The sequence below is a fragment of the Panthera tigris genome, chromosome C1 (genome assembly GCF_018350195.1).
Source record: "Panthera tigris isolate Pti1 chromosome C1, P.tigris_Pti1_mat1.1, whole genome shotgun sequence".
Classification (NCBI taxonomy): Eukaryota; Metazoa; Chordata; class Mammalia; order Carnivora; family Felidae; genus Panthera; species Panthera tigris.
The window spans coordinates 102,065,768-102,092,429 of NC_056667.1; the positions used below are offsets into that span (position 1 = coordinate 102,065,768).

The following is a 26,662-nucleotide window of genomic DNA, read 5'->3' on the forward strand; positions in this document are numbered from 1 at the left end:
CCAGTTAGTATTATCCTTGGTTAAGGTTGTATCTGCTGGATCTCTCCATTGGGAAGGCTCATGTCTCCCTTTGTGTTAGTAATCTGCCAGACTGATATCTTAGTTGGCAGTTCTGTTTCCCCACAGTCACTCACCCAGGGGTTTAGCATCTTTCAGCCTTGCCTGAATCAACTATTATATTACATTGGTAGTTTAAAAAAGTGATTTCTGGGGCACCTGGGTGGCTCAGTCAGTTGAGCATCCTACTTCAGCTCAGAACATGATCTCATGGTTCGTGGGTTCAAGCCCCTCATCAGGCTGTGCTGACAGCTCAGAGCCTAGAGGCTGCTTTGGATTCTGTGTCTCCCTCTCTCTGCGCCTCCCCTGCTTGCACTATATCCCTCCCCCCTCCCCTCTCTCTCTCTCCCCCTCCCCAAACAAGCATAAAAAAAAATAATAATAATAATAAAGTGATTTCTATTTCTAAAATTTCTTCCTTAATTATTAGTGTGTGTTCCTTTACAAAGAAGCTCTGCCCTTTCTGTATTCTCCCCACTCCATTTTTTTATATCAATGTGTTCTACTAGATTCTTTTTTTAAAAAACACATTTTATTGTCTATTTCTGTTATTATTCCATTTGATGCCCAAATTATCCCAGATTTGGCCAATTGGAGCCCCTTCTAGCTGCTCCTCTGTTCTTTTTGGTATTTCCCCATCAGTTTTTCAGCACTTTTACATTTTCTGGCACAATAAGATGTTCTGGGATCAACTTTTACTTTCCCTGCCTCAGCCCTGGAATTACCCATTACTTCAAGGGGCTCTGGTTCCTTTAAGTGGATAATGGCATTTAGATACTAATTTCTGGGCATAAGATAGGTTCACAGCTTCTAGGCCCTTTTACATGAACAGAACTAAAGGGGGGTGTGTGTATGTGTGTTTGATACTGATTTCTCTAATTCTAATTGAACAACACAAGTTCTTTCTTTGGCTTACTTTGTATTTGTATCTGCTTTCTTTTCTGTTTTTTTCTTTTTCTTTTTCTTTTTTTTTTTTTTTTGACATTGAGAAACCTGCTTACCTATAACGTCAATATATTTATACATTTGCACAATACACAAAAATGGCTTCAGGGTTGCTACACGAATACACCTATCAGCAGAAAGAATCATTAAATAATGTTTAAGGTTTCTTTTTATTTTTTTAATCCTTAGACTATTTCCCACTGAAGGTATATAGTTAGAATAGTGAATTCAAAAAATTATTTGGGTTAACTTTTTTATTTCCTAGGTGCTTATTTTATCTATTTGCTATACAGGTTTGTTTATGTTAATATTCAGTTTTAGGCTTTTTCCTGCCCATGATTACTGAACTAACTTTACACATTAAGAATAAAACATTAGCATGGTTCAAAACTCAAATATATAGAAAAGTATGCTCAGAAGCCCCAACTACTTCCCTAACATTTCTCTCCTGTTTTCACCCCTCCCTTGAAGGCAACTGATTTCATTTCTGGATTATCCTTCCCTAGGTTTCTTTTTGCAAAGTAAGAGAGCAGTCCTGTGTCTCTGTGTGATGTGTATGTGTGTGTTCCTGTTGCCCCCTTTCCTAATGTAAAACATACTACACTAGGTGTATCCTTTTGTACCTGCCCTGTTTTACTTAACAGTATAGCTTAGAAATTATTCCATATCCGTTCATAAAGATTTTCCTCATTCTTTCTTATGGTTGATTATAGTACTTCATTGCATGGACATACTGTGGTTTATTCAGTCTTCTGTAGACTGATTGCAGTATTCTGCCATTACAAATAATGCTGCAAAGAACAACCTATACGTATATTCGTCGTTATTGTTGTTGTTAGATTGTGTATTCAGAGTAAATTCCCCAGAAGCAAAGCAGCAGAGGTCGTGTTGGGTTGTAGTGATCAAAGCTAGTGCTGTGTGTTCATTTCCAGGAGACTTGGATGCAGTGTCCGGGCTGGAGAAAGAACTGAGTACTGCCAAGGAGGAACTCGAGCTCATGGCTAAAAAAGAAAGAGAAAGTCGGGTGAGTTTTCTCAGTGAGCCTAATTTCTAAATTCCTGGTATTTTCTTTCAAGATAGTTTATATTTCAAGATAGTTTATATTCAAGGCTACAGTTGTCCAAGTATAATACCTAGGTCCAAAAGCAAAGTAAGACTTATCTTTTTGGAGAAAACCAGAAATCACTTTATATGCATATTTTCTCAAAAGATGCTCTTATTTTTATACATGGAGACCATTAAACTTTTAAGTGCTGAAAAGAGCTTATAGCAGCTCTCTCTGCCTGTTGCTAATTGGAATAATTGTAAAGGACTTGTGAAAGTGAAATACTATATAATTCCTGCTTCGAATTGTGACGTTTGATCTGGAAAATTAGTTTTAAAAACCTGGAACTAAAGACTGTGGGGACTGATCAATAATGTTTATTGACTACTTGCTGTATGCAGTGCACTGTATGGGAACGTAAATTAGCACTAATGCTTATGACTCTGTAAACGGAGTGGTATTAACCCTATTTTATAGATGAAGAAGCTGAAACACTGATTTTTTTTTTTTTTAAACATCGGAGGTGGGAAATAGTCCTGTAACTAAGCCACCTGAAGCTAAGATTTAAATTGAGGTCTTTTGTGACTCAAAAGACTTGCTAAGAAGTCATGACTTGGAGCAGATAATTTTCCCATTCTCATGCCCTATTTCTGGTGAGAGTTTTCATGAATTTTCTCAGAAGAGGCCTCTCAGCCTTCCAGAAGAATCCCTTCTCTTTCTGCCTCTCTGTACAGCTGGTTGTATGTCCAGCTATGATGTAGAAGAAGTATTAGGACCACAGTATAGAGTTACCAGCTAACACTAATTCAGAGGGTCAGCAGTGTCATGGGCTCCTAACTTCAGTTTACCTGGCTAGTCTATATCAGGTGTAGTCCATCTCTTTGCCAGAGTTAATCTATAACATAAGACGTGTATTCGCATTTGTGGTCAAGTTCTCTTACTGTACTTCTTTGTTTCTTTTCTCATAACTATATTTCTCCTTATAACCAGACTCCTGTTACATGACTCCAGTTTTGAGGATATGAAATTGTGTGGCATTTTAAAAATACCAGTTTTCAAAATCCCCTAGTTCCCCTCCTTTTTTTTCTTTTTTGAGGGGCAGGGGTTCTACTGTAGCCATTATCTGATTATTCGTGTCAGATATTTCAGTTCGGTTTCCACATGCCGTTCCTGTTTTTCCCGTCTATACTCAATTCAGTGTAATATTACTTTTTGGTTCTGTCCTGTGTTGGGGGTCATAAATTTATGACCATGAATGGTTATTTTGAGTGAGTTATCTTTAGCTATATTGCTTACTTTTGTGTCTTTAATCAGTTCCCACTCCCCGGTTCGGTGCTATATATATTCATTATCACATTCCCTCTAATATTAGATAATGTACCAAAAGCCATGTCAATTTTCCCAAATTTTTAAACATTCCCCCTACTGTCTTGAAATAATAGTAGCTGTGGCGGCAGTAATTAACATTCACTGGTTGCCTGCCGTGCACTTCTAAATACATTTTCTCTATTCTCACGTAGCCCTGAAAAGTAGGTGTTTTTTTTCCGTTTTTACAGTTGAGGAAATTGAAGCTCAGTTTAATGCCTTGTAGGAAGATTATGCCAAGATTTAAAGCCCATGTCTGCCTCACTGCAGACCTTTATCATGCCGCAATAATGTAGCTTCCTCATGTTTGAATTTCTCTTATGTGGAGCAAATACCCACCTGTAATGATAGAGGCCTCTGAAGAGGGCCTTCCTTTTTTCATACCCAGGATCTGAACAAACTGAGAAATAAAGTAGTGGCAGATAGTTATTTTACCAACTGTGTTACAGATAAAGGCTTAGGTGGAGAACTTAATGCAAGAACCAAGAGGCCTGCTAGCCAATCCCCAGAATTGGGTAGACTTCTCTATCTACCTAGTCACAGACAACCGTGGGCCTGCCCTTGGAGAAGCAGTGGCAAAAACAGGCTTCCTGCAGACAGGTGCCTCCCCAAAAGAAGAAAGATGGAGCTAAGTCAAGCATACCTCATTTATTCTTCCCCAATATACCGTTAAGACAAGTCCCTTACCTGCCTGGGGCTGAGTAAAGGAGTGGAGAAAGGTCAGGAGTTATATTAATTGAGGTCCTTCGACATGTGAGGAAATGGGAGAAGCATTTCTTCCTAACATGCCACAGTAGCCCAGAACACCAGATAACTTTGTGTAGTTGCAAATCATCAGGAGCCCACATGGTGAACTGTCAGTGTTGATGGAGGTAGAAGTAACATTTTTATTGCAGGTAACTCACATTTTATATATTAAAGAGGTGTTGCTTCCTTTAGGAAGCTTGGCTGTGCCTTAAACTCTCTGTGTGTCATCTGTCTTCCTTGTCACACCTATTTTCTTTTTCTTTAAGACTTTCTTTTTAAGTAATCTCCACACCCAATGTGGGACTTGAACTTACAACCCCGAGATCTAGAGTCGCGTGCTCTACTGGCTGAGCCAGCCAGGTGCCCCCTACACCTGTGTTCTTCACATATCTCAAAATAGTTCCTTAAAATGTTTACTTACAAATAACTTGCCGTTACCACGAAGAACATGTGGATGCATAGACTCTGCAGGAAAGGCATGACAGCCTCGTGTGCGGAGTCTGCTTCCTTGAGTTTGCATTCTGGATCTGCCATTTCCTGGCTCCAGGACTTGGAACAGGTTCCTTAATTTCTCTCAGCCTCAGTCACCTCATATGTAAATTGGGGAACAGAAGAGAAGTTTATTCTGTAGGGTTGTTGGGAGGATTCACTCACCTGCTAACGGTGACCTATTTTTTTAAGCAACATAATAAACTCATTAGTTAAACAAATTTGATGTTTTATAGTGCTGACTAAAGCGGAGGACATCATTAAAACTACCACTACAGCTTCCCATAAAACACGCCTTCGTACCATACCACACTCTGTGCTTTATTGATCTGATCCAGTAGAGGACTATTCATCTTCTAGTTTTTACTTGCATTACTGACTGATGGTGATATAATGTGGGAAAACCTTGGCCTTGGTGTTAAAATGTAGATGTGATAGATGCCGTCTCCTCTACCCACTAACTTCAGGATTTCTCCTCTCCGCAGATGGAACTTTCTGCACTACAGTCTGTGATGGCTGTGCAACAGGAAGAGCTGCAGGTGCAGGCGGCCGATCTGGAGTCCCTGACCAGGAACATACAGATAAAAGAAGACCTCATAAAGGTCTTTCAAAGCTTTTTAAAGACCATTGGAAATGACTACAGCTCAGAATCCTGTAGGGCACCTTCAGACATTTGAATACTTTGAGTCCCCCGGCCAAGTGCTTGCTTCCTTGATGCACTGTTAGTCTGAGCCTCTTAAATATCACCATATTCTCTTTGACTTCTGTAGAGTCTCTGAGATTTCATAACGAATGTTTGTTACTTTTGTATGACTTATCAGTATTCCACTTGACAGCGTAGACTGTTTCAGGGACCTTTGCTCCTTTGCTCCTCCGCTTAATAGCATTTTTATTACTAGTTTTTTTGTTTTTTGTTTTTTGCTTTTTTACTTTTAGGACCTGCAAATGCAACTGGTTGATCCTGAAGACATACCAGCTATGGAACGCCTGACCCAAGAAGTCTTACTACTTCGGGAAAAAGTTGCTTCAGTAGAATCACAGGGTCAGGAAGCTTCAGGAAATCGAAGACAACAAGTAAGTTATTGAAATATAAACCTTATTTTTATTGTGAAATAGACAACGGAAAAGCTGTCATTCTCCATTACTTATGAAGGGGCGTTGATGGACTTTTGTAGAGAATCTGTGCTCTAAAGTTTCCTGCCTTGGTCAGTAGCAGCAACAGAGGCCCCTAACGTTTGTAGTTCCTTGGTAGCTACCACCCCATATCTGACCTTTCTTCAGTGCCAGACTTTTTAAAAAAGACCTACTTATCTATACTCCCTGTCTGCGTTATCATCTCTCTCACTAACTACTCATTTCACTCCAGTCCTAGCTTTTAACTGGAGCAGTTCACCTACACAGACCTCTGTTGTTGCACACTGTCATGGTTCACCTTCTTTGCAGCACTTATTATGGCTCACCGTGACACATGTCTGTGACCGATGGTGTCTCCTCCACCCACTAGATAGTAGGCTTATCCCTAGAACAGAGCCTGGCAATAGAAGGTGCTCAATAAATATTTATTGAATGAATGAAAATACCAGTAAGTCCTACTGTGTGTCTCCTTCTGACCTTTCCTCTCTTTTCCTTCCACTCTCTTCTCTTAGCCTCTTTCCCATGCTTCTGACTCCTCTTTCTACTTTTATCTCCCATGCTTGAAATCTACCCTATAGAGTTTTGGTTATTTGTTTTTTTTTAATGTTTATTATTTATTTTTGAGAGAGAGAGACAGAGACAGAGTGCAAGCAGGGGAGGGGCAGAGAGAGAGGGAGACACAGACCCTGAAGCAGGCTCCAGCCTCTGAGCTGTTAGCACAGAGCCTGATGAGGGGCTTGAACTCACAAAGCACAAGACCATGACCTGAGCCAAAGCAGGACTCTTAACCGACTGAGCCACCTAGGCGCCCCTGCGTGATTTGATTTGAAAACTGTAAAATATAACAGAAAGCTTAAGTAGTTAGATAGTGAGTTTTATTGGTCATAGTACATGCTAGTACGTTGTTTTGGTTGCTTTCTCGGGATCCAATGTGGCTTTGTGTCTCCTGTCTCCATTTGCATATTGCTTCTTTTCCTCAGTTGCTGCTAATGCTTGAAGGGCTGGTAGATGAACGGAGTCGGCTCAATGAGGCTTTGCAAGCAGAGAGACAGCTCTATAGCAGTCTGGTGAAGTTCCATGCCCATCCAGAGAGGTAAGAGAGTGACGGCAATATATATCCTTCTATTCATCTTTAGGCACAGATGCTTATGATCTTGAAGCAGGAAGAAAAAAGAGCAAAGACACTGGCACTACTGAACTTGTCATTTGTTGTGTGGATGGCTCTGAGCCTAGTGTTTAAGTCTCAAGTCAGAAATAGTCCCTATTTTCATATAGCTACACAGTGATCAAATGAGAAGACTTGTCAGATGTCTCAAATAATGCCTTGCATATAGTAAACGTTCAATGTATTTTCCTTTCCTTCCTCTGTTCCATGTCCTGGTAAGGGCTGTTCTATTCCAAGAGTAAGGGTATAAAGGGTATTGATACTCACTGAGTATCATGAAAGAAAATATATTTACCGTGATGGCCAGTATCAATCCAGGATCACTGCTAGCCATCACGATGAATATGCTTGCTTGTACCTCTTGATTTTTGGTCATGTATATTATAGCATTCTGGTTCATTTTCTATTATTCCCTTAATTTTTTTTCTCATTTGCCTTTGGTCCTCACCCCTTTTCTCTTTCCTAATTTTTATTATTTTACTATTCAGTTTCTTCTGGTTTGGTATTCAGTTTAAGCATTTTTTTTCTTTCTCCTTGAAGAAAATGAAAGCAGAAGAGAGGTATGATAGGACAACTTGATTGTATTAATTTCAAAAAAAAATTTTTTAACGTTTATTTTTGAGTGAGAGAGCAAGCGAGCATGAGCAGGGGAGGGGCAGAGAGAGAGGGAGACACAGAATCTGAAGTAGGCTCCTGGCTCTGAGTGGTCAGCAGAAAGCCCAACAGGGGGCTCAAACTCATGAACCACGAGATCATGACCTGAGCCTCAGTTGGACACTTAACCGACTGAGCCACCCTGGCACCCCTTGACTGTATTACTTTTTAAAGAATCTCTGGATCTTTAGTCTTTGAACTGGATTCCTTTTTAACGCTGTGTCAAGTTTGGTTAACAAATGAGAGAATACCTGGCTTTATTTTATTTTATTTTTTTAATGTTTATTTATTTTTGAGAGAGAGAGAGAGAGAGAGAGAGAGACCGAGCACGAGCAGAGGAGGGCCAGAGAGGGCCGAAACCGAGGCTCTGAGCTGTCAGCACAGAACCCAGCACGGTGCTCAAACTCACGAGCTGTGAGATCATGACCTGAGCTGATCGAGCCACCCAGGTGCCCCAAGAGAACACCTATCTTTAATAGCAGTCCTGTTTGGCTCAGTATTGCTTCAGTTTGCATGTAGTTTTTCCTGGTTTTGTTTTTTCAGAAACGAATACTCTTAGTCAAAAAGTGAAATTTCTTGGGGTGCCTGGGTCCCAGCTCAGTCGGTCAAGCGTCCGACTTCAGCTCAGGTCATGATCTTGTGGTTCATGAGTTCGAGCCCCGCGTCGGGCTCTGTGCTGACAGCTCAGAGCCTGAAGCCTGATTTGGATTCTGTGTCTCCCTCTGTCTGTCCCTCCTCTGCTTGTACTCTGTCTCTCTCAAAGATAAATAAACATTAAAAAAAAAATTTTTTTTAAAAAGCAGAATTTCTCTTATGTTGGCTATAGAGGTGTGAGATAAGTCTTAGGAGCTATAGTTTTATGTGACATTGGCCCAGAATCTAGCATAAAGGAGCAGGCCTTGCTAATCTGTCAGCAATGAACAGTAACAGTACCAAAACAAAGACTGTGTTCGTTGATTGTGTCCTGGAGAGCATCCTTTAGAAAGTCTCACGACTCTTTGGAAGTATATGTAGACTCATTACAGTCGACAGCTAATCCATTTTCCTTCCATGTGGCGTGTTTACTCAGCTCTGAGAGAGACCGAACTCTGCAGGTGGAACTAGAAGGGGTCCAGGTGATACGTGGTCGGCTAGAAGAAGTTCTTGGAAGAAGCCTGGAGCGCTTAAGCAGGCTGGAGACCCTGGCCGCCATTGGAGGTGGGGAACTGGAAAGTGTGCGAGTTCGTCACAAGCATGCCTTCTGAGCACTGGCGGGTCAGACTGCAGCCCAGGATGGAAAACCTTGTTTGCACTAACCCGAGAGCCTTGTCTGGCTTTGGCAGAATTAAATGGTGACCTGGTAATGGTAGAACTGCTGCAAGTAGCATCAGCTACAGAGTGAAACTCGCTTTGGTCTCCCTGCGCGGCGCTGTGCAGATCTCTCTCTGAGTTGAATGGCGGAGGTTACAAAATGAATGTGCACCTTTTAAATCATTCCATTTCAGTTTTCCCACCCGTATTCACTCTTTTCCCCGGCCCCCCTCATTCCCTCTTCTCTTTCCGTGGGCCAATAAAGTTTATTCCTCCCCCGCCCTCACCGCCCATTTCATATGTACCATATCCTGTCATAAATGCATGCATGTGTATTATTTTTGCCATTCAGTCAACTCCTGCTCTTTGAGAGAGAGGATTTTTTTAATCAAATAAAAGTTTCAAGATGAAAGAGAAAAGAGAGAGATTAAATGTCCATAAGAATGACTTTGCAAAAGTGGTATAACCCTTCTCAGAAGGTAATCAAAGCCAAGTCTTGCCGTAGCCCACTGCAAGTAGTAGAAGGGTCAAGGGTCAAGCTGAAGAGCAGAGGCAAAGACCATTCAAGTGTTTACGGTGAACCTTTTCTCTGATACTGTTTCAGAGTTGATATTGAATCAAATGGATAGTGAAATTAGATTAGATGCAGATGAAATTCCATCAGTATTTTTTCTTTAAACCAAGAGTATACTATTTAGTCAGAACATTAATAAGAACGCTTCCCATGTCTTTCAGAGTCACAATTCTTTATGTAAAAAAGATAGTTTCAAATGTAATGTCCCCCTCTAAATTCAGCATCTCACTAAATAGCCTATTGCAGCCATTTGGTAGTGGCATTAGATGGAGTCCTGTGTTTTTCATGTTTTAGTGCTTATACATTACTCCATATTAAAATAATAAGCTTTGGAGTGTTTGAATAGTTTAGAAAAAAAAAAATCACATATCAGGTTTTGGTCATTGTCTCAGTGCTTTCTTATGGTAGCAGGAGATGCATAAGGAAAGGGGCACTGTAGATTGTATTTCTACTATCTTAAATACCAAGAGTGTAAAAAGTAACCAGGATTTTTTGGAGCTTTGTGGGTTCAACACCCTGAGGTTTTGTATTTCTGCTGGTTGGAGGTTTCCTAGATTAGAAGCTGAGATTTTAGTTTTTAAACACAGAATTTGGTGAACAGGGACTGGAGGCTTTCCAGCATCATAAATGTGACTGCATACTCTTTCTCACCTAGGGGGCACCCAATGGTTTTTCTGTTTTCCCTCCATTTTTTACATGACACTTGTATTTCTTTCACATTCGTGGGTTGACACGAGTTGCCTTACATTCTAAATTCTGTCCAAGTCTCTGTAACCTTAGCCATGTCTGTAACAACAGTCAAACCAAAATGGACAGGGAAGAAAATGTTCTCCAGGAGAAGCACCCTGAGATGTTCTGATTAAGTATTTTGCAAAAGATTGATCGCCTTAAGCCTTTCTCTTCATGGAAATGCTTTTAAGTTTTAATGGCCTTTGGGGTGAGGGGTCATTTGAGGAAGGAGATAGGAAGTGTCAGAGGAACCATCTACTTTCTTAGTCTTCTAGTCTTTAGAGACCATCTGCACATAGCTTTTTGTAATGTTCTAGAAGTAAAGAGGGGGTAATTGAACTTATAGAAACTTAAACCCACCAAAGACTAGTCTGTCATATGATTATAACGCATTTAGGAAGTGTTTTGGTTGTTTTTTTTTTTCCTTAATTTTGCTAACAGACCAAGGAAGCTTTCAAGTGTCCTGTTTAGATTCAAACATGGGTGGTTTTTTGGGTTCTAATGACTCAGTGATTACAGTAATTTCTGATAATTTCTACCCCTGCTTCTATCCCCCTCCAAGAGTAGAAATTCCCCTTGGTATCCTGAACTGTTACTAAGTGTTAGAAATATTAAAGTAGCTGGATGAATAATGAGAAACCCAACTTCCTATTGAAAAATTATCATAATAGATAAGCAGGGGAGGAAAGTAAGTGAATTCTGGTCCTGATTTGGGTCCCAAAGAGACAGACTAGTGCTATAGTTACTTTAATATTGATCCTTGGGGAACGTTTTAGAAAATTAAGTGATTTTGTGAGAAAGGGTAAATTAAGAGGTTGATTTTGCTACCATAGATATGGCTAAAATCTGCTACTAATGTCCTGGAATGAGGCTTGCAAACAGTGCTACCTGGAGAGGGGTTGCTAGTCTAACAGTTTGTGGGATAATTTGGCATCTTATTAGAGAACTCGACTCTGATGAATTTTATTCTATAACCCATAGACAGATGATGCTGTGATAGGCCACATCATTCACATAATTCTATTAAGCATGATATAAAATGATTCTATTCTCTCTTCAGGAGTACAGACCCTTTATCTTACTAGATTATTTTACCTTTGTCAGGCATTTTCAACATTACAATAATTTTTTTTTTTTTTTTTGAGCGTGCACGAGCAGGGGAGAGAGGGAGGGGTGGGGGGAGAATCTTAAGCAGGCTGCATGCTCAGCGTGGAGCCCAGCGCTGGGCTCAGTCTCACAGATCTCATCAGATCATGACCTGAGCCGAAATCAAGAGTCAGAGGCTGAGCCCCACAAGAACCTTGTGCTTGAATTAAAAAAAAAAAAAAAGAAAAAATCTTGAGAGAAAATGAATGAATTACATCCAGGCCATGATTAATTGGAAGCATACAACTTAAATTGAGTAAAATCCATATGGATAGATTTGTTTTTTCTTACATTTTGTTTTTGAATAATAGCAAATATGCAAAGTAATGATGGTAAGAGGTCAGGGTAGATGAAGTCTATAATTTTAGAGCTGTAGAGTTGTAAAGGACCTCCAGGATTTATTTAATGAGTGAAATGGGAGTCCTTTTGATAGATACTTCCCTTAAATTCTTTTCTGTTGCAGGTTTATATTGTTGAAGTCTGATGATTATTAGTGCCTCGTATAAGTCAGCGTTTTTCTGGTGTTTCCTTCTTAGCTGTTTAGCCACGTTATTTTTCTGAAAAGGCACAACTGAGCTATTTTAATATTGCCAGCCTTTGCCTTGATAGATGCACGCTTCTCCTTAATCTTACCCACCCCTCTCCCACACGCCCTTCTCTTCGCTCACTGTGGACAGCACGGTATTTTTGGTACTTCTACTTCCTTATTCATATTTTTAAAAGATTTGTCCATGTCCTTATGAACAGTAAGAGATCTATAAAGATCCAGAAAATCATGACCTGTACAGGATATTAGATTCTCACCACAAAAGTTTTCCTAGAAGGTTCTTGAGTATATCCTGCTTGTACAGTTTATACCTAAGTGACCTCTGGGCTAGGTGTACATAAAAGACCTTTCACTTTTATGCTAATTTATGCTGATTTGGTATCTGGTCCTGGGGAGTTTGGCTTTAGATTCGAAACAGTTTAAGAAAATTGGGTGTTCTGTCTTCCAGTTGAATCTGGGGTCCTCTGATTAGGGAAAGGAGAAGCAGATCAGACTACACCAAAAATTGTTCCTTCCACTGAGGAATAGAAGTTGACCTACCTACAGTCACTTCCCTTTAGACTATAAACCGTAGAGGGAAAAAAAACTTCAATAGTTCTGCTTTCCTTGAGCTAGTATTAGAAAACTCTAGTTCCTGTTTGGTAGGATAAAGTTACTGTTTTCTCTGCTTTCATGATCTTTTTATATGAAAAATTCCTAGAATCTTCACACTGGATGTCCCTGAAAAACTCAAGTTGCCTCTTCAACTAGGGCCTCAGCAGTAATTCTCCAGGTCTGCCGCCAGTGACCTGCATGGAAATGGGACAAACTGCCTAGGAAGCTAGGATGAAATATTAGAGACCCATGCCCTTAAAGTCCATCATCCATCTTGGCTCGTAGAAATGGTACCAGAGCTGGAATAAGTGCAATAGCTTTCTTTTTCAGATACTAACATCCTGTGAAATACAAACATCTCGAGTATTTTCTCTCTTTTCTCTTCAAGTTAAAACTTAGCTTTTCTTCTCCCTTTAGTAGTAAAGAACCATTTTGACTATAGAAAGAGGAGCTAGGAATATGGAGCTTGTATGGGGTAACCTGGTAATAAGAAATCAGAGGAATGAGTCCATGGGAAAATACATCAGGGTGATTTCTGTAGGATAATAGTTTCTGAGTCTTAAAACATTTTGGAATATGGATTTAAGATACCCTCTCACTAGACATTTAGAGTAATAACTTTGTTACGTAATTTTATTATAATTAGAAGACATGTTGCTTTTAAGTAGTCTGAGTGTTGACAAAAGGTAAGTCCTCAACTCCTTTCTATATAATCACATGAGCCAGGACGAGTTTCCCACATAAAAATTTTGCTTGTAATTTGCTTCCAGTGGAAGTTGGGTAGTGGTAGGGAATCACAACACGTAGAGTGGACAATGGGAATTTTACCAGGTTTCAAAAAAGAATGATTAAACTTATAAAGTGATGTACTAATTCTTTTGGCATTACTTTCCCTTTAAAATGTTGTTTAAAGTCAGATTCCAGAAATAAAAATTTTTATTTATCGTACTGTTTTCCTTTTGCTAAAGCTAGAAGGATAAAATATAGAAAGTTCAGTAAGAAAATGTTTGCTAGGAAATAATATGAAGAATAGGGGTGTTAAGTAGATGAACTAAATTGGCTTCCTTGTTCCCTTTAAAAACTCAGAATTGTCTAGCACATGCATGTAGCTAGCTTTGCCTTTGGTGTAACATTAATATGTAGTGCTTACCTTTTGCAGTTAACAAAATCATTGCTCTAAAATACCAACCTCTCAATCTGTAAACTTTAAGAGCCGTGTGTGTGTACAAATATGTTTTATAAATCATGAATTTCTATCTGTTTCCATGAAGTATTCAGTTTGATAATAAAAACAGCTTTACTTTGATCACACAAAATTTTGATCCTAGGGCTGTTGAGAAAAACTGTAGTGATCTCATAACAGTTTAAATGAAGAAGGAAGTGGCATGTTAAACAATCCAATAACTTGGCAGTAGATTATTCACAGGACTATTTTTTCACCAAAACAAGCTGTACATTTTCCTCTGGAAGTTCATTTATTCATGGCACTGTGCTGTGTTCAACTGTGTTAACATTTGTGCTGAAATGGAGAGTGTACTTTTTAAGTACGTAAGTGTTAGAATTTAGCTACTTTAGTTGAGACACAGAAAATTGTTACCGATCCAATAAAAGTATCAAAGGCCGAACAGTCACTATTTGGTTTCATTCTTGAGAAGATTTATGAGAAGTAGAGAAAGCTCATGTCTTTTTTTGTTTGTTTCCTTACAGGACAATCAGTCCCTTGATCATTATTATACTAAAATTCCAAGCCAAAGTTAAGGCTCTGGGATCAGTGAATGCTTTTGTATTTATTTAAAGGAAGGAAGAGGAAGAAACCTGGATAATTCTCGCTCAAGGAAGTGAGACTAAAGAAATAGCATTACGCTTCCCCCAGAAATGTGAAGTGAACTACTTTACCTTAAAAACTCTTTCTTGTCTCCTTGCTGAAGGAGAGCAGTAGCAAGCAGGATGGAGATTTGAGGAACCAGTTGTCATGATGGGTGGTGCTATTCCCACAAATGTTCCGGGAAAAGCCCGCTTCTTGTGTGCTTTGAGGGGGCAAAAAAGAGGCCATGAGCAGGCGGAATTCCTTAATGTTACAGAATTTTAAGTCACTGGAAAATGCTTTCTGAATAAATTACAAGCTGGAGAGCTGCTTGAGAGATGTTGCAGATTAACGACAAAGTTATGTCTTAAAGGGACTTGACCGCAGATGGCAGTTTTCTTTTCTAGCTACTTCTGTTCCAAGATCAGATCCGGAATCTGTCTAGTCCAAGCATTTTCTCAGCAGAAGCTTATGGAGGACTATATGAAATCTTACAATTTTTTTATGGTTCAGAATGGAATGGATGCAGGTGAAATGGCAGTTTGACAGGAGACCTTTTTTGTCACACAGCATCGTAATATTTAAGTCAGGGATATTTTAGCTGGTTCATGATGTGAACATGCGAGAGTTCTCGCGGTGAGCACAGGGCAGAGTGCCTAAGAGTGCAAGCGTGATGGCCCAGAGGATCTGGTCCGAGGGCCTGGCACTGAGGGCAACACCACCCCAGGGCTTAGCACCACACGCCTGCTTCTTCTGTACGGTTCTTGCTCTTTCCGTCCCCTTCCAAAATCAGATGTGACTCCTGCTATGTTCTGAGTAACTATATGGGAAATATTACTCCTTTTCTGTTGGTTGAATATAAATGGCTAAAAGGGGAAACAATAATGACTGTAGAGTAGAATTTGGGGACAACCCAGTTTTGGCTCCTTTACTGAAGAATGAAAATAACACTGTATGACCTTTCCCCTAAGGCTTATTCATACATGATGGCGTTGTAAGGCAGTTATAATGTAATAATGATGAGTCCTATTTATAAAAGACCTGTTCAAAAGAATGCATCCTACCTTGCTGCAAGTTCTGTTCTTGCGACTCTCCTATGATGCAGAGAGACCAAAAAGTATTATTTCAAACCTCCTGTTACGGGAAGCAGATAGAAGTAAGGAAGTGCAGAATAGACTCCATCAAGATCTTCCAGTTAATAACATTAGGTATAAAATTTCTCTCTGCTGATTACATTTATGTTCTGGGGCCACCTTTTTTCAGCCCATGGATCCATGTCAGTTTACCAACAATAATACTAATATTGATTCAAGGCCATATTTATTGGGTACACACTGTATGCCAAGCACTGTTCTAAGCACTTCAAAAGCAGCAAATCCTTTGAAGTTCACTACAACTGTATGGAGTGGATATCACCATTAACCCTAAGGAAGAGGTGAAACAGTTACAGAAAGTTGTGACTTGCCTAAAGTCACATAACTAAGGACAGGAGCAGAAATCTAATCTAGATAATCAGGCTCCAGAGTCCATATTCTTATTAATTATGCCATCCTCAACTTACAAAGTTCCACAAAAATTTCAATTATTGTTTGAATGATTAAAAGAATACGTATGCATAACAATTAAATTTTCACTTAAGGATTTAAAGTATTTTAGAGGCTTTTATTTCTGTGTACTGTATCAAGCCAGATAGCTGGGAGAAAATACTTTTCTAAACCTAACGGGGAGTTTTAGGTACCACGTCCATTATATATGTGAAATATAGAGAGAAATTTGCAATTTCTCAAATTTCAGAGCCACCATCAAAGCCTCCAATAAAAAAAATGTTTAATAAAATTTCTAGTCTAACATATAAAACTTAACCTGGAGATAAAACCTGGAGAAGAAAATTAAATTTGAAGTGACAGACTCTTAGTTTTCAGGGTATGTAAAATAATTAGCAGTATGGTCGTGAATATAAGGTATAGTGCCTTTAAGTTAGAAATTTAGAGCATTCCAAGTTAGTTTGGAAGATAGTATTTTGTTGCATTGTAAAAGCTTAGGAAAGTGTGTTCCCTCACAAAAGAGAAGTTCTTTTATCATCATTGATCGAAAAACAAAACAGAAAGAAAGGTGTTTAGGGTAAACTTACAGGGCTCTACGTAGGATAACTTATTCCAATATTTTCTATAATTTTTTTTTCACCTTTATTCCAGCCCCCCCACCCAAAGCTTTCAGCATTCTAACTCAAATTGGTAAAAGGCTGAGCAACCATTGAAGTTCCCCCAATGGAGCTAGAGCAGGCTGAGCTAGCTAAGAATAAGAAAAGGAAAACACCTATTATGTAATGGAATGTTGGGATGAAATGGGCATTCTTACTTTGTGTCCATCTAACTCCCGATGAAGTCAAAACTGTGGTATTCTGTCCCTGAATGAATTAAAGAGAAGATTACCTAAAAATGCAGATGTGGCATCAGAAAGGCTGACAAAGGTAAGTGGAGGGAAGAAAGTATGAGATAAAAGCCTTTAAGACCAGGGACAGTCACTTTTTTCTAGTCCTCCCTTACCTTACTCCTGGAACCTAGCATAGGAATCCCCTGGGGTTGTGAGGCAGCATGGCCCCATCCAAGCCACCAAGAACAATATGGAGAGGAGGACCTGAACTCCTACAGCTGAGCTTTCTTCAACCACAGGATCATTCTCTGGCCCAAAGCTCAATGTGAAAACAATGTGAAAACTATATTTTCTTAATCTGTCATTGAGTGGGACATTCCTTCTCTTTGCAGGGAAAAAAAAAAATAAAAGATTCTGATCTCTACTGTGGTACAGGGAATATTTTCCAAAATAAGCATGATAGGATTGGGATGTCCTCAAGTGAATCATCATCCCAGATTCAGTGAGTCGCCAAAGCGTAGGGGGCGTGTTCTTCCACAACCAGTATTGTGGATGACACGGTTCTGGGGCTGGTTTGAAAGATGGAGTATTGGAAATGCCTATTGTACACTGTCTGCCAGGGAATCTCCAAAAGTGCTGAGTGGTGGATATACCTCTTTGTAGGTCAGACTTTATGGTACAGGGTACAGGAACTCGGTCCAAAGTTAACACAACATTCATGGAATGAGTCATAAGATTAAGTTGTTAGGGCAACATGCTTACTACCTTTTAATACTTTAACGAGATTGGCCTGGGTCGTTGCAAGCACTCTGGCCTGAACTTGCAGATGACAAGAGATGCAATGTAGGTGTGAACTGCTCCCGTTCACCTTATCTGCAGCGAGGGTAGTGAATGGTCACTGTTCGTGCAGAGACTTTCATCCATGGAGGTCTGAGCTCAGAAGCAGGTTCTTTGGTCTTGGAAGAAGAAACAAAAATAAATATCTAATCTGTCACCAGAAGGAATAGTGAGTTACCTCTGTCTGAAAGTCCAAAGACGTGACTTCTTGGCATAGCTCTTGTCAGGACTAGCTGTATAACCATGGACCCACCGTCTAATCTCTTTCAGGCCCAGGTTACTCAGTGGTCAGAAGAGGAGTTTTAATAGGTTGGTTGCGGAGGTGAGAACTAGATCTCAAGCTTCTCTAACTTGGGTAGGTTCTGTAAGACCTGTTCTACAGACCCAGGAAGTATCAGGGTAGATTTTCCTTGGTGTTAAAATGAATCAACCATCATAAATCCTCCATTTTAAGAAGAAATGAGTAATGTGGGCCACAGGTCTTAATCTAAAATTGGATGGACAGTCTCTTATTAGACAGATGTGGAGAGGAAGAAAGGCCCTAGCTCTGTTCTGTCCAATATGGCAGCCACTAGCCATGTATGGCTAGTTGAATTTTTAAATTAAAAGTTTAGTCCCTCAATCATGCTAGCCACATTGCAAGTGCTCAGTAGCCACATATGTCTGCTGTGTTGGGCAGCACATGCATAGAACTGCAGAAAGTTCTGTTGATCAACACTGTCTAAGACCTTTGCCCAGACCATGAATTTCAGCTACTTGTCCCTTATTGCAAGGCATAGATGTTTGTGTTCTAGGGTGACGGTGTTCATCTTTAAGGAATAAAAGAATGTATTATGGGGCGCCTGGGTGGCTCAGTCTGTTGATCATCCAACTCCTAATTTCTACTCAGGTCATGATCTCAACGTTTGTGAGATTGTGGTCCGCTGACATAATGGAGCCTGCTTGGGATTCTGTCTCTTCCTCTCTCTCTCTCTCTGCTCCTCCCCTGCTTGCTCTCTCTCTCTCTCTCTCTCTCTCTCTCTCAAAATAAACTAAAAAAAAAAAGTATTAAAACCCACTTGGACAAAGACGTATAAGAAACCCTTTAGGCAAAAGATGTTGGCATTGAACAAGAGTTTGAGAGAGATAGGGAGGTTAAAGGAAGGAATTAGGAAGCACCCAAATCATTCTGTGCCTTGAGTCTTGACTGGACTTGAGCTTCTGTAGGACATAAAGCCCCTAGAGGGGTGTTCTTCAGAGAGATTGTCACCCCATGCACAACTGATCCCAGAGATGGGAAAGTATGAGAAAAGTCGGGTGCCCTTAATCCCGAGTAAATACAGACCCTCTGAGCACTCATTAGTGGGGGAAAAGATTAGTCATGTTGGGCCCATAACTCAGAAGAGAAAGTTATTACATTGCCAGACTGGCAGGACAGAGAATAATTCAGGCTTTCTGGAAATAGGTGAGAAGGGTGATCACCCTATCTAACAGCCAGCTTCTCAGGTACAGGTCTGTGCAGTCAAAGCCATAGAAGGTTTTAAGACTTAAGTTGTATGTTAGTCCAATGCTATACTAATAGTGATAGCAAAAAAGGCTTTTCTACACATCTGGCACACTGGTCCTGCCTTCAGCCCTGCTGGCTAGGGGGTCACGCATGTGGAGAAAGAAAGAAATCAGAGGCAGGTGCAAAAAAAGTGTAATTGTAGCTGCTATCTGAAAGCCACCTGTGAAAGGAGTCACCTTTTTCTTCTGGACTCACTTCCAGGTGCAGCTGCAGGGGACGATACTGAAGATGCTAGTACCGAGTTCACCGACAGCATCGAGGAGGAGGCTGCACACAACAGCCACCAGCAGGTAAGTCCAAGTCAGGTTCTGGGTTCCCAGGGTGGAAGGCTCATAGCTCTTTGGGGTCTGGTGGTCTCCTGCAGCCCCTGCGAACCTAAAGTAAGAAGCTATCTTTTACTAAAAACCAGTTTCCAGTCTTCTGCCCCCCCAAGCTTCCCAGCCACCTTGCCAACCCCCATCCTCACTCCACTTTTCTCTCCAATCTACTTTTATTTTTTATTTTTTACTCCTTCTATCTCTTGCTCCCACTCCCTGCCCCCTCCTTCCCACCCTTGCTCCCATGTACCATCTATAGCTTTAGCGTCAGAAGAATCTTTACATACAACAAGGCCTTGGACAGTTCCCCTCTTGGGTTTTTGTATCTGAAACACCACAGAAGACAGGGAGTCATCGGAGGGCTGATCGGGGAGGTGCAGGCCTAAGACCTGCTTCAGGAGAGTGCTCTCTGAGAACCTCCGAGAGGATCAGAATGCTTCCAAAGTAGGGATCTGTTCTGGTGAAATCTTGTTGTGCAAAAGAGAAGTCTGTTGGGCGACCAACAGACCATGCAGGTTGTGACATGCCAGTGACCAGCAGGTGACACTTCAAGAGCAAGCCCCCATCAAACCTCAGAACTTGGTACCCAAGGCTGAAACACTGTTCCCACCAACCATCAGTGAAGGTGTAAACCAGCATGTTCTCAAGCTCAAGAGTTGAATGTCCTGGACCTCAGAGATTAAGTCACCAACAGTGACCCCATGGCACTCACTGGCACTCCTCTGTGTCTCCACCTTGCCCAGTGACATTTAGCAATCACGTCTCCTAGATGGACCATGCCTCTGAGTTGTTGGGGAGAAAGTGGAACATTGGTATCTGTCCTTCTGCAGAAGTAGCTGGGCTTTTCCAGTGATGGCTTCCTTGGAGCTATTAGGAAAACTTCAGGGGACATGAGGCTTTCTGGGTTGGCCTGTATACCTCCTGTATGAGAAAAAGAGCCCACACGAGCATTCCTCACATCTCACGGAACTTGTCACAGTCTTCGGTTCTTGAGGACATGAGTAGTCCTCAAGTAGGTAGTTGTCTGAGATCCCTCATATCCTCCACACAGTTTCTTTACCTTCCACCAAGCTCCCCTTTTTGTTGCTTGAGCTGTACCTGACCCTCACGTCTCCCTCGAGATCCTGCATGAGTTCCTCTTCTCCTTTTGCTTGAACAGCTTCTTCTGAGTCCCCCTAACCAATGCTTGTGACCTGAATGATGGATACTACTGCCCCTCCAGACAGATTCCTCTGCTTCCCATGCCCTGATGTCCCTGAGGAGCTTTGGGGAGAAAAGGGGGATCTGCAAGATAAGCAGATGTCCACTCTAAGACAGTTCGATTGGGATGTCTGCCGGTCACTGGTGGTTATTGCTGCTGTGGACCCGATTAATTCCAGAATAAGTGAACAAGAGACACAGATGTGAAGAAAACCAGATTCTGACTAACACGGTCTAACCTACGTGTGGTAGCACAAGCCCCTTGCTCTCATTCTCACCTGTGGGCAAACTGGTTTGTAGAGTTGTTCTTCCCAAACCTTCCTTCCTATAGCCTAGCACGCAGCAAATGACCAGACCACATTTTGAGGAGGTCAGTTCAACCCTGGAATAAACCTTTACATTGGAGCATGTATATTTCCCTTGCAACGTCTGCCCTATTACTTGGCAGCAATACTTAATAAATTATTAGTTAACAGACATTTAGATTAGGGCTTGACTCATGATAGACAAAGTTTTATACCTGCTGGACGAAGAATGTCTTGGGTAAGCATCATTTTCTTTCCATCATCTGTCCTTGAAAATCTGTCTCCAGTTTGGGGTAGGAGGAACCTTTGTGTATGAAATCGTTGTAAATTCACTTCAACTTTTCTGGGGTTTTGAGGGTGTGACTCTCCTGCTACCAAACGAATAAAGCTTCTTTTGTCATAACTGTTCTGTGTCAAGATTCTCAAAACTGTGTTTGCTGGTTTCCAGGGAAATGGTCCCTTATAATTAGTCTCTGAGTTCCTCCCTGCTGTGTCCTTGGAAGGTAAACTTTACTCAACACCAGGCTACCTTCCTACCTCAGGCATACACATCTTCCCCTAACAAGCACATCCAACTTGGTGTTCCTTCCAAGGCAAGAGCTATCTTTTGGCCACAGCAAGTTGCTTCGTTCTTATTTTTAGACTCACTCACCCCAGGAAGTCTCAGGTCTAGCTATATTGGTAATTTTCCCCAGGCATCTCCTACAAAATCCCATTCTCAAGCAAATGTAAGTCTGTAAATACCTGGGAAGCACCGGTGAAATGAATCAAGTAGTGCCTTCCTTCATTTTAACTTTTGCAGTAGAAAAAAGCTAATCAAGAATCGAGATTCAAATGTGACGAAGGAGGAAAAAGTCAGTAGACTTAGTGTGAAGAATGTAAGGAAAAATTATTTTGAATGCCCTCCATGCTGTGTGAGAACTGATTTACATGGTGAGACATAATGTAATTGGGCAAAAAACAACTCATTGCAAACGAGAGATCAGACATGCATGTAGACTTCTCTGGGGTAAAAGGAAACCCCGCATACAACAAAGTTTATACCATGGAAGCATTACAACAGATGAGTTAGGAAATGGTGCGGGGTGGTGGAGGAGGAACCTGTTAGATACAACTAACAGTGGGCCTAAAGGATCCATACTACCACCCTACAGACTGGAAGCCCTGGGGGTTTATTTGGGAGAAATATAGAAATATTAACTTTCCATAGATGGGAAAGAAAAACTGTTGAAAAGGCTAGACTCTGAGTCATTTTTCATGCATTTGTATTTCAATTTTACAGATAAGTTAGCCAAAGTAAGCTCCCTTTAACGTGAAAATAAGAAAACCCAAATTAGCCTGGGAACAAATCGTCTCTCTATTTTCTCATTTTTAAGGGGGAAATTAGACCAGGTGGGCCTTCAGGTCCCTCCTGGTACTGACGTTCCATGGTTCTTAACTTTCTTTTTAAGGAAACTAGGCATATTTCAGTCAGTAGAAGATAACATACATCCAGAAAGGTACTTTAAAAATAGGTGAGACATTACAGGGAGACGTTATTTTCAGGCAGAAGGAACGAACCCTTAAGTTTTAGAAAAGAATAAATGTGCCCATATTCAAAGCTGAAGGCAGTGTTTATTGAAGTTAGTTGGAAAGGGTTTACATAGAAAGGTAATATCACATAGTTTAAATGAGGGATTGAGGTCCTAAATTTTCAAAAGTGGTTTTTATCCAGTCCCCCTTTCCTGATTTTTGTCCCAAATGCTTGGTGGCACACGTGGAGATAGGCCAGTCCTAACTAAGCCCAGCAGCAGACCGTAGAGACAAATGCCAGGCTCAGAACCCTAGAAATGCCTAGGAAATGAGCAACTGTGTCCATGCATGTTTCTTCTTTCTTTTCCTTTGCAACCTCAACTGCTGTGCTGCTCACCGCCATTGCAAATGCACACTGTGAATCAGCCCCCCCCCCCCCCCCCCACAGCCTAGATTTCACCACGCTCGGTTACCAGCCAAAGTCAATGGCTCTGTGCCAAGCCAAGCAGCTCAATCATTGATCCACTTAAGCTGCTCTGGGCTCTGTTCTGTTCAATATATTTGTGACCTGAATGAAGGTATAAAGCATATGATTAACTCCACAAATCATCCCCGGTCGAGTGGCTACTCCTTGATCTCTGGAGATGCACATCAAATATTTTGAGGACTTTGACCCTTGAGAAATGATTCTGTATAGCCAGAATGAATTTACAAGTGACAAGTGGAAGTCACACTATTGACACACATAGAGGAAACAACATGACCCAGAAACAGCTGTGGGAGAGAGGTGGGAAACTGGAAGATAACAATATACCTGAAGCTGAGTAGAATCCCAGAGTGCAGTCACAGAGAGGAAAATGAAGCAGCATGACACTGGGATGTATTAATATTGGACAAATGTACAAGAAATCCTTGCACTAAAATAGTCATACACTGAGTAGGTTGTCATACTCAGGTTTTGGTTTCTACACTTTTAAAAGCCTAGGGAAAACTGGAGAGGAACAATAAGAAAGTCTTCAAGTTAAAACAATTCTCCTTTGAGGAAAAACTATATAACCTGCTTGAGTTGACACACTGAAGAGTAACTTCAAAAAGATCCTCAAAAAACAGAAAGGTGTTGGGGTGCCTGGGTGACTCAATCAATGGAGCGTCCGACTTTGGCTCAGGGCATGATCTCGTGGTTCGTGGGTTCAAGCCCCGCATTGGGTTCTGTGCTGACAGCTCAGAGCCTGGAGCCTGCTTTGGATTCTGTGTCTCCCTCTCTCTCTCTCTGCCCTTACCCTGCTCATGCTCTGTCTTTCTGCCTCTCAAAAGTAAATAAACATTAAAAAAAAATTTTTTAATAGAAAGGTGTGCTGAAATTATTTCCACCTTGTTTCCTTCTCACGAGCTTAGATTTGTAGAGAGTTTGGCTGGCAGCATCAGCACCAGGATAATAGCACGTGACATTGGCTGCTGGGCAGGTGGCCTCACTAACTTCTCCATCGTTGGAGGGTGTGGTTCTCCTGCTGCTCGTGAAATTAAGCTTCTGTTTTACCCGTTGCTGAGTGCTTTCCGTCTTAGTCATCCTTTTTAGAGTCTTAGGTACAGACATGGCCTTCGGCTTTGAGTGCTGGTGTCTCAAGCTGTGCTCTTTGCAGTTGAGGACTCCAATGTTGGGAAGTCAGGGAAGCTTCCTGACTTGTGAGAAGACTTTCCTCGCTCTGTCCCACGGAGAGGGAACAATCACAGCATCCACGCTCTCCAGTCCTGTTTACACCTCATGTGTTGGCATTTGCTTTTATTTATGAAGTGCTTGTGTCTTTTCCTCACCTACCTCTGGATGCTGCTCTTCCTGCCCATGGCACTAATTCTCCCCACTCTCCTGGTGTCTTCCCCACCCAAACCAGTGCCCAGGACCCTTATGGCTGAGGAAGTCCTTAGGGGGAGCTTGTTTTAGGGCCGTCTTTTTTGTCCCCACTAAAGGCTGCCTTTGCAATCTGATGTTCCTTTGGGATCCCCCTTCATGACCTAACTTCTTTAAATTATGCTTTCCTTTCAGCTCATCAAGGCGGCTTTGGAGAAAAGCCTGGCAGCTGTAGAGACCCAGAACATATGTCTTCCCCCTCCTTCCTCGACAGGAGGGGATGGTAACAGGGGTCTTCAGGAGGAAATGCTCCACCTGAGGGCTGAGATCCACCAGCACTTAGAGGAGAAAAGAAGAGCTGAGGGGGAACTGAAAGAGCTAAAGGCTCAAATTGAGGAAGCAGGATTCTCCTCTGTGGCCCACATCAGGTAGGACACCCCCCAGAGAAGGAGAGCCTGCGGTGGAGAGGCCACCAGAGCCAAGGAGCTCACCTTGCTGCAGCCAAGCATTTGTGCTTAGGGCTTTTGGGCCCACAGCCCAAGCTCCATGCACGAATGGCTCAAATTCTTTATGGAAGAGTTAATAATATTGGATAGTAGTGATTATCAATAATTACCATTCAAATTATTTAAATGTGGTCTTAATTCAATATAATAATGCCCATTATTAGCCATACAGTCACAAGTGAAAACCTCCCAGTTGTATGACAGGCATTGCTCTTTGGAACTGACTGGATCATATGAGGAATCTCCTGCTACCCACGATGCTTCACTATTACATGCAGGGCAGAATGGTCTGTGGAGGAGAGTTTATACAGGGGCCCCTTCATCCCCACGCAGCTCTCCCTCAGCAGTGTAAATCCTTAAATCATGGAATAGCAATTTTAATCATCTCTGCTGTTTTGTTAGCTTTACAAAAGTGGCAGATAGCTGATTCACTGGCTAGATGGGCCACTCTGTTTTTAACGGTGTTTTTTCAAAAGATGCTCCAGGATCGTGCCAATGATGTACGGCTAATCCTTTCATTCATTCGCCCCTGAGGGTCATAATCCTCGTGTCCTGTTGTTTAGAACACGGCGGTGCAAATCTAACTCATGCCCTACTGTTTCCCTATTATGTGCCACTTAAACATCCCTGAGTCCTCAAATGATATTAGTGCCAAAGAGGACCTTGGCATCTAGCTTAATCCTTATTTCATAGCCAAGGAAACTCCGGTCTAAAAAGTTCTAGTAACTTGCTCAAAGTTGCATAATAGTCCATGGCTAGACCCCTGCCTTCCAATTTTTAATATCTGAGCCTTTTCTTCTATGTTGTATACTTTGCCAAACAATTTTGGAAGTATTCTTGTGGGCATCCTTCATGCTGGTTCTTTTACTCTGAATTATTATGATATTTATTTCTACTTAAGTGAAAGCATACTTTTTTTCAGTTTTTGGTTTTTTTAATTTTTTAATTTATTTAATGTTTTTATTTATTTTTGAGACAGAGAGAGACAGAACATGAGCAGGGGAGGGGCAGAGAGAGAGGGAGACACAGAATCCGAAGCAGGCTCCAGGCTCTGAGCTGTCAGCCCAGAGCCCGACGCGGGGCTCGAACTCATGGACTGTGAGATCATGACCTGAGCCGAAGTCGGATGCTTAACTGACTGAGCCACCCAGGCGCCCCTGTTTATTTTTTTAAAGTAAGTTCTCTGCCCAATGTGGGGCTTGAACTCACAACCTCGAGATCAAGAGACGCACCCTCTACCGACTGAGCCAGCCAGCTGCCCCAAACATAACTTTTCTCTAGCCTTTTTTATATGTAAACTTGGTTAAGCTCATGGGTAAGAACAGTACATCTCTTTTGATACTACAGCTGAATATACAATCAAACCACATGTCAGTACCTTCATGGATTATTTTCTTTTTTTCCCTGGAGTTACTAACCTGAAACTCTGGTTTAGTTCTCCACCCAACCTTAAGAATCACAGATACTGTAGAAGCTAGGATCTGTCCATCTTTTGAGACTTCATCAGTTACTATCATGAAAACAAAGGAATTTTCCCCCAAAACATGAAGCTATAACATAATATCAAGCATTGTTTTCCATACTATACATGCATTCCCTTCTCTCCCTCTTACACCTCTGTTTTGGCAAAAGCCCTATCCCCCTTCTTCTCCATTGAGGAAACTGTCTCATGGAGAGCCTGTCTGATTCCTATGTCCTAAAGAATTATCTTCCTTGATTCTCACTAGACAAGCCCTGCTCTTGATTCCAAGACTTCAGGATTCTAAGAAACCCAATCGAGGGGGGTTATCCAACTGCTAATCCTTCTGGGTGTGAATTACTTGTTTCCTTTGCCCCTTCTAGTCAGTGGTTCTCAATTTAGTGTGCTTAAGAATCACCTGCAGAACTTAAGTAAAAAGTAGATTGATAGGCCTTAGCTCTAAAGTTTTGGGTGTT

The 26,662-nt window shown here is 41.3% G+C and overlaps 1 protein-coding gene across 5 annotated transcripts in view; it reads left to right on the forward strand.

The window, feature by feature from the left end:
- The window catches only part of PDE4DIPP2 (myomegalin), an 81,027-nt gene that overhangs the window by 20,872 nt on the left and 33,493 nt on the right, over nucleotides 1–26,662 (forward strand). For all 5 annotated transcript variants that reach the window (XM_042993915.1, XM_042993916.1, XM_042993917.1 and 2 more), the window contains exons 13-19: nucleotides 1,935–2,026; nucleotides 5,134–5,250; nucleotides 5,585–5,722; nucleotides 6,763–6,875; nucleotides 8,671–8,798; nucleotides 19,243–19,331; nucleotides 24,417–24,649. In XM_042993915.1, coding sequence (XP_042849849.1) covers nucleotides 1,935–2,026; nucleotides 5,134–5,250; nucleotides 5,585–5,722; nucleotides 6,763–6,875; nucleotides 8,671–8,798; nucleotides 19,243–19,331; nucleotides 24,417–24,649 — 910 coding nt within the window. The remainder of the gene's footprint in view (nucleotides 1–1,934; nucleotides 2,027–5,133; nucleotides 5,251–5,584; nucleotides 5,723–6,762; nucleotides 6,876–8,670; nucleotides 8,799–19,242; nucleotides 19,332–24,416; nucleotides 24,650–26,662) is intronic.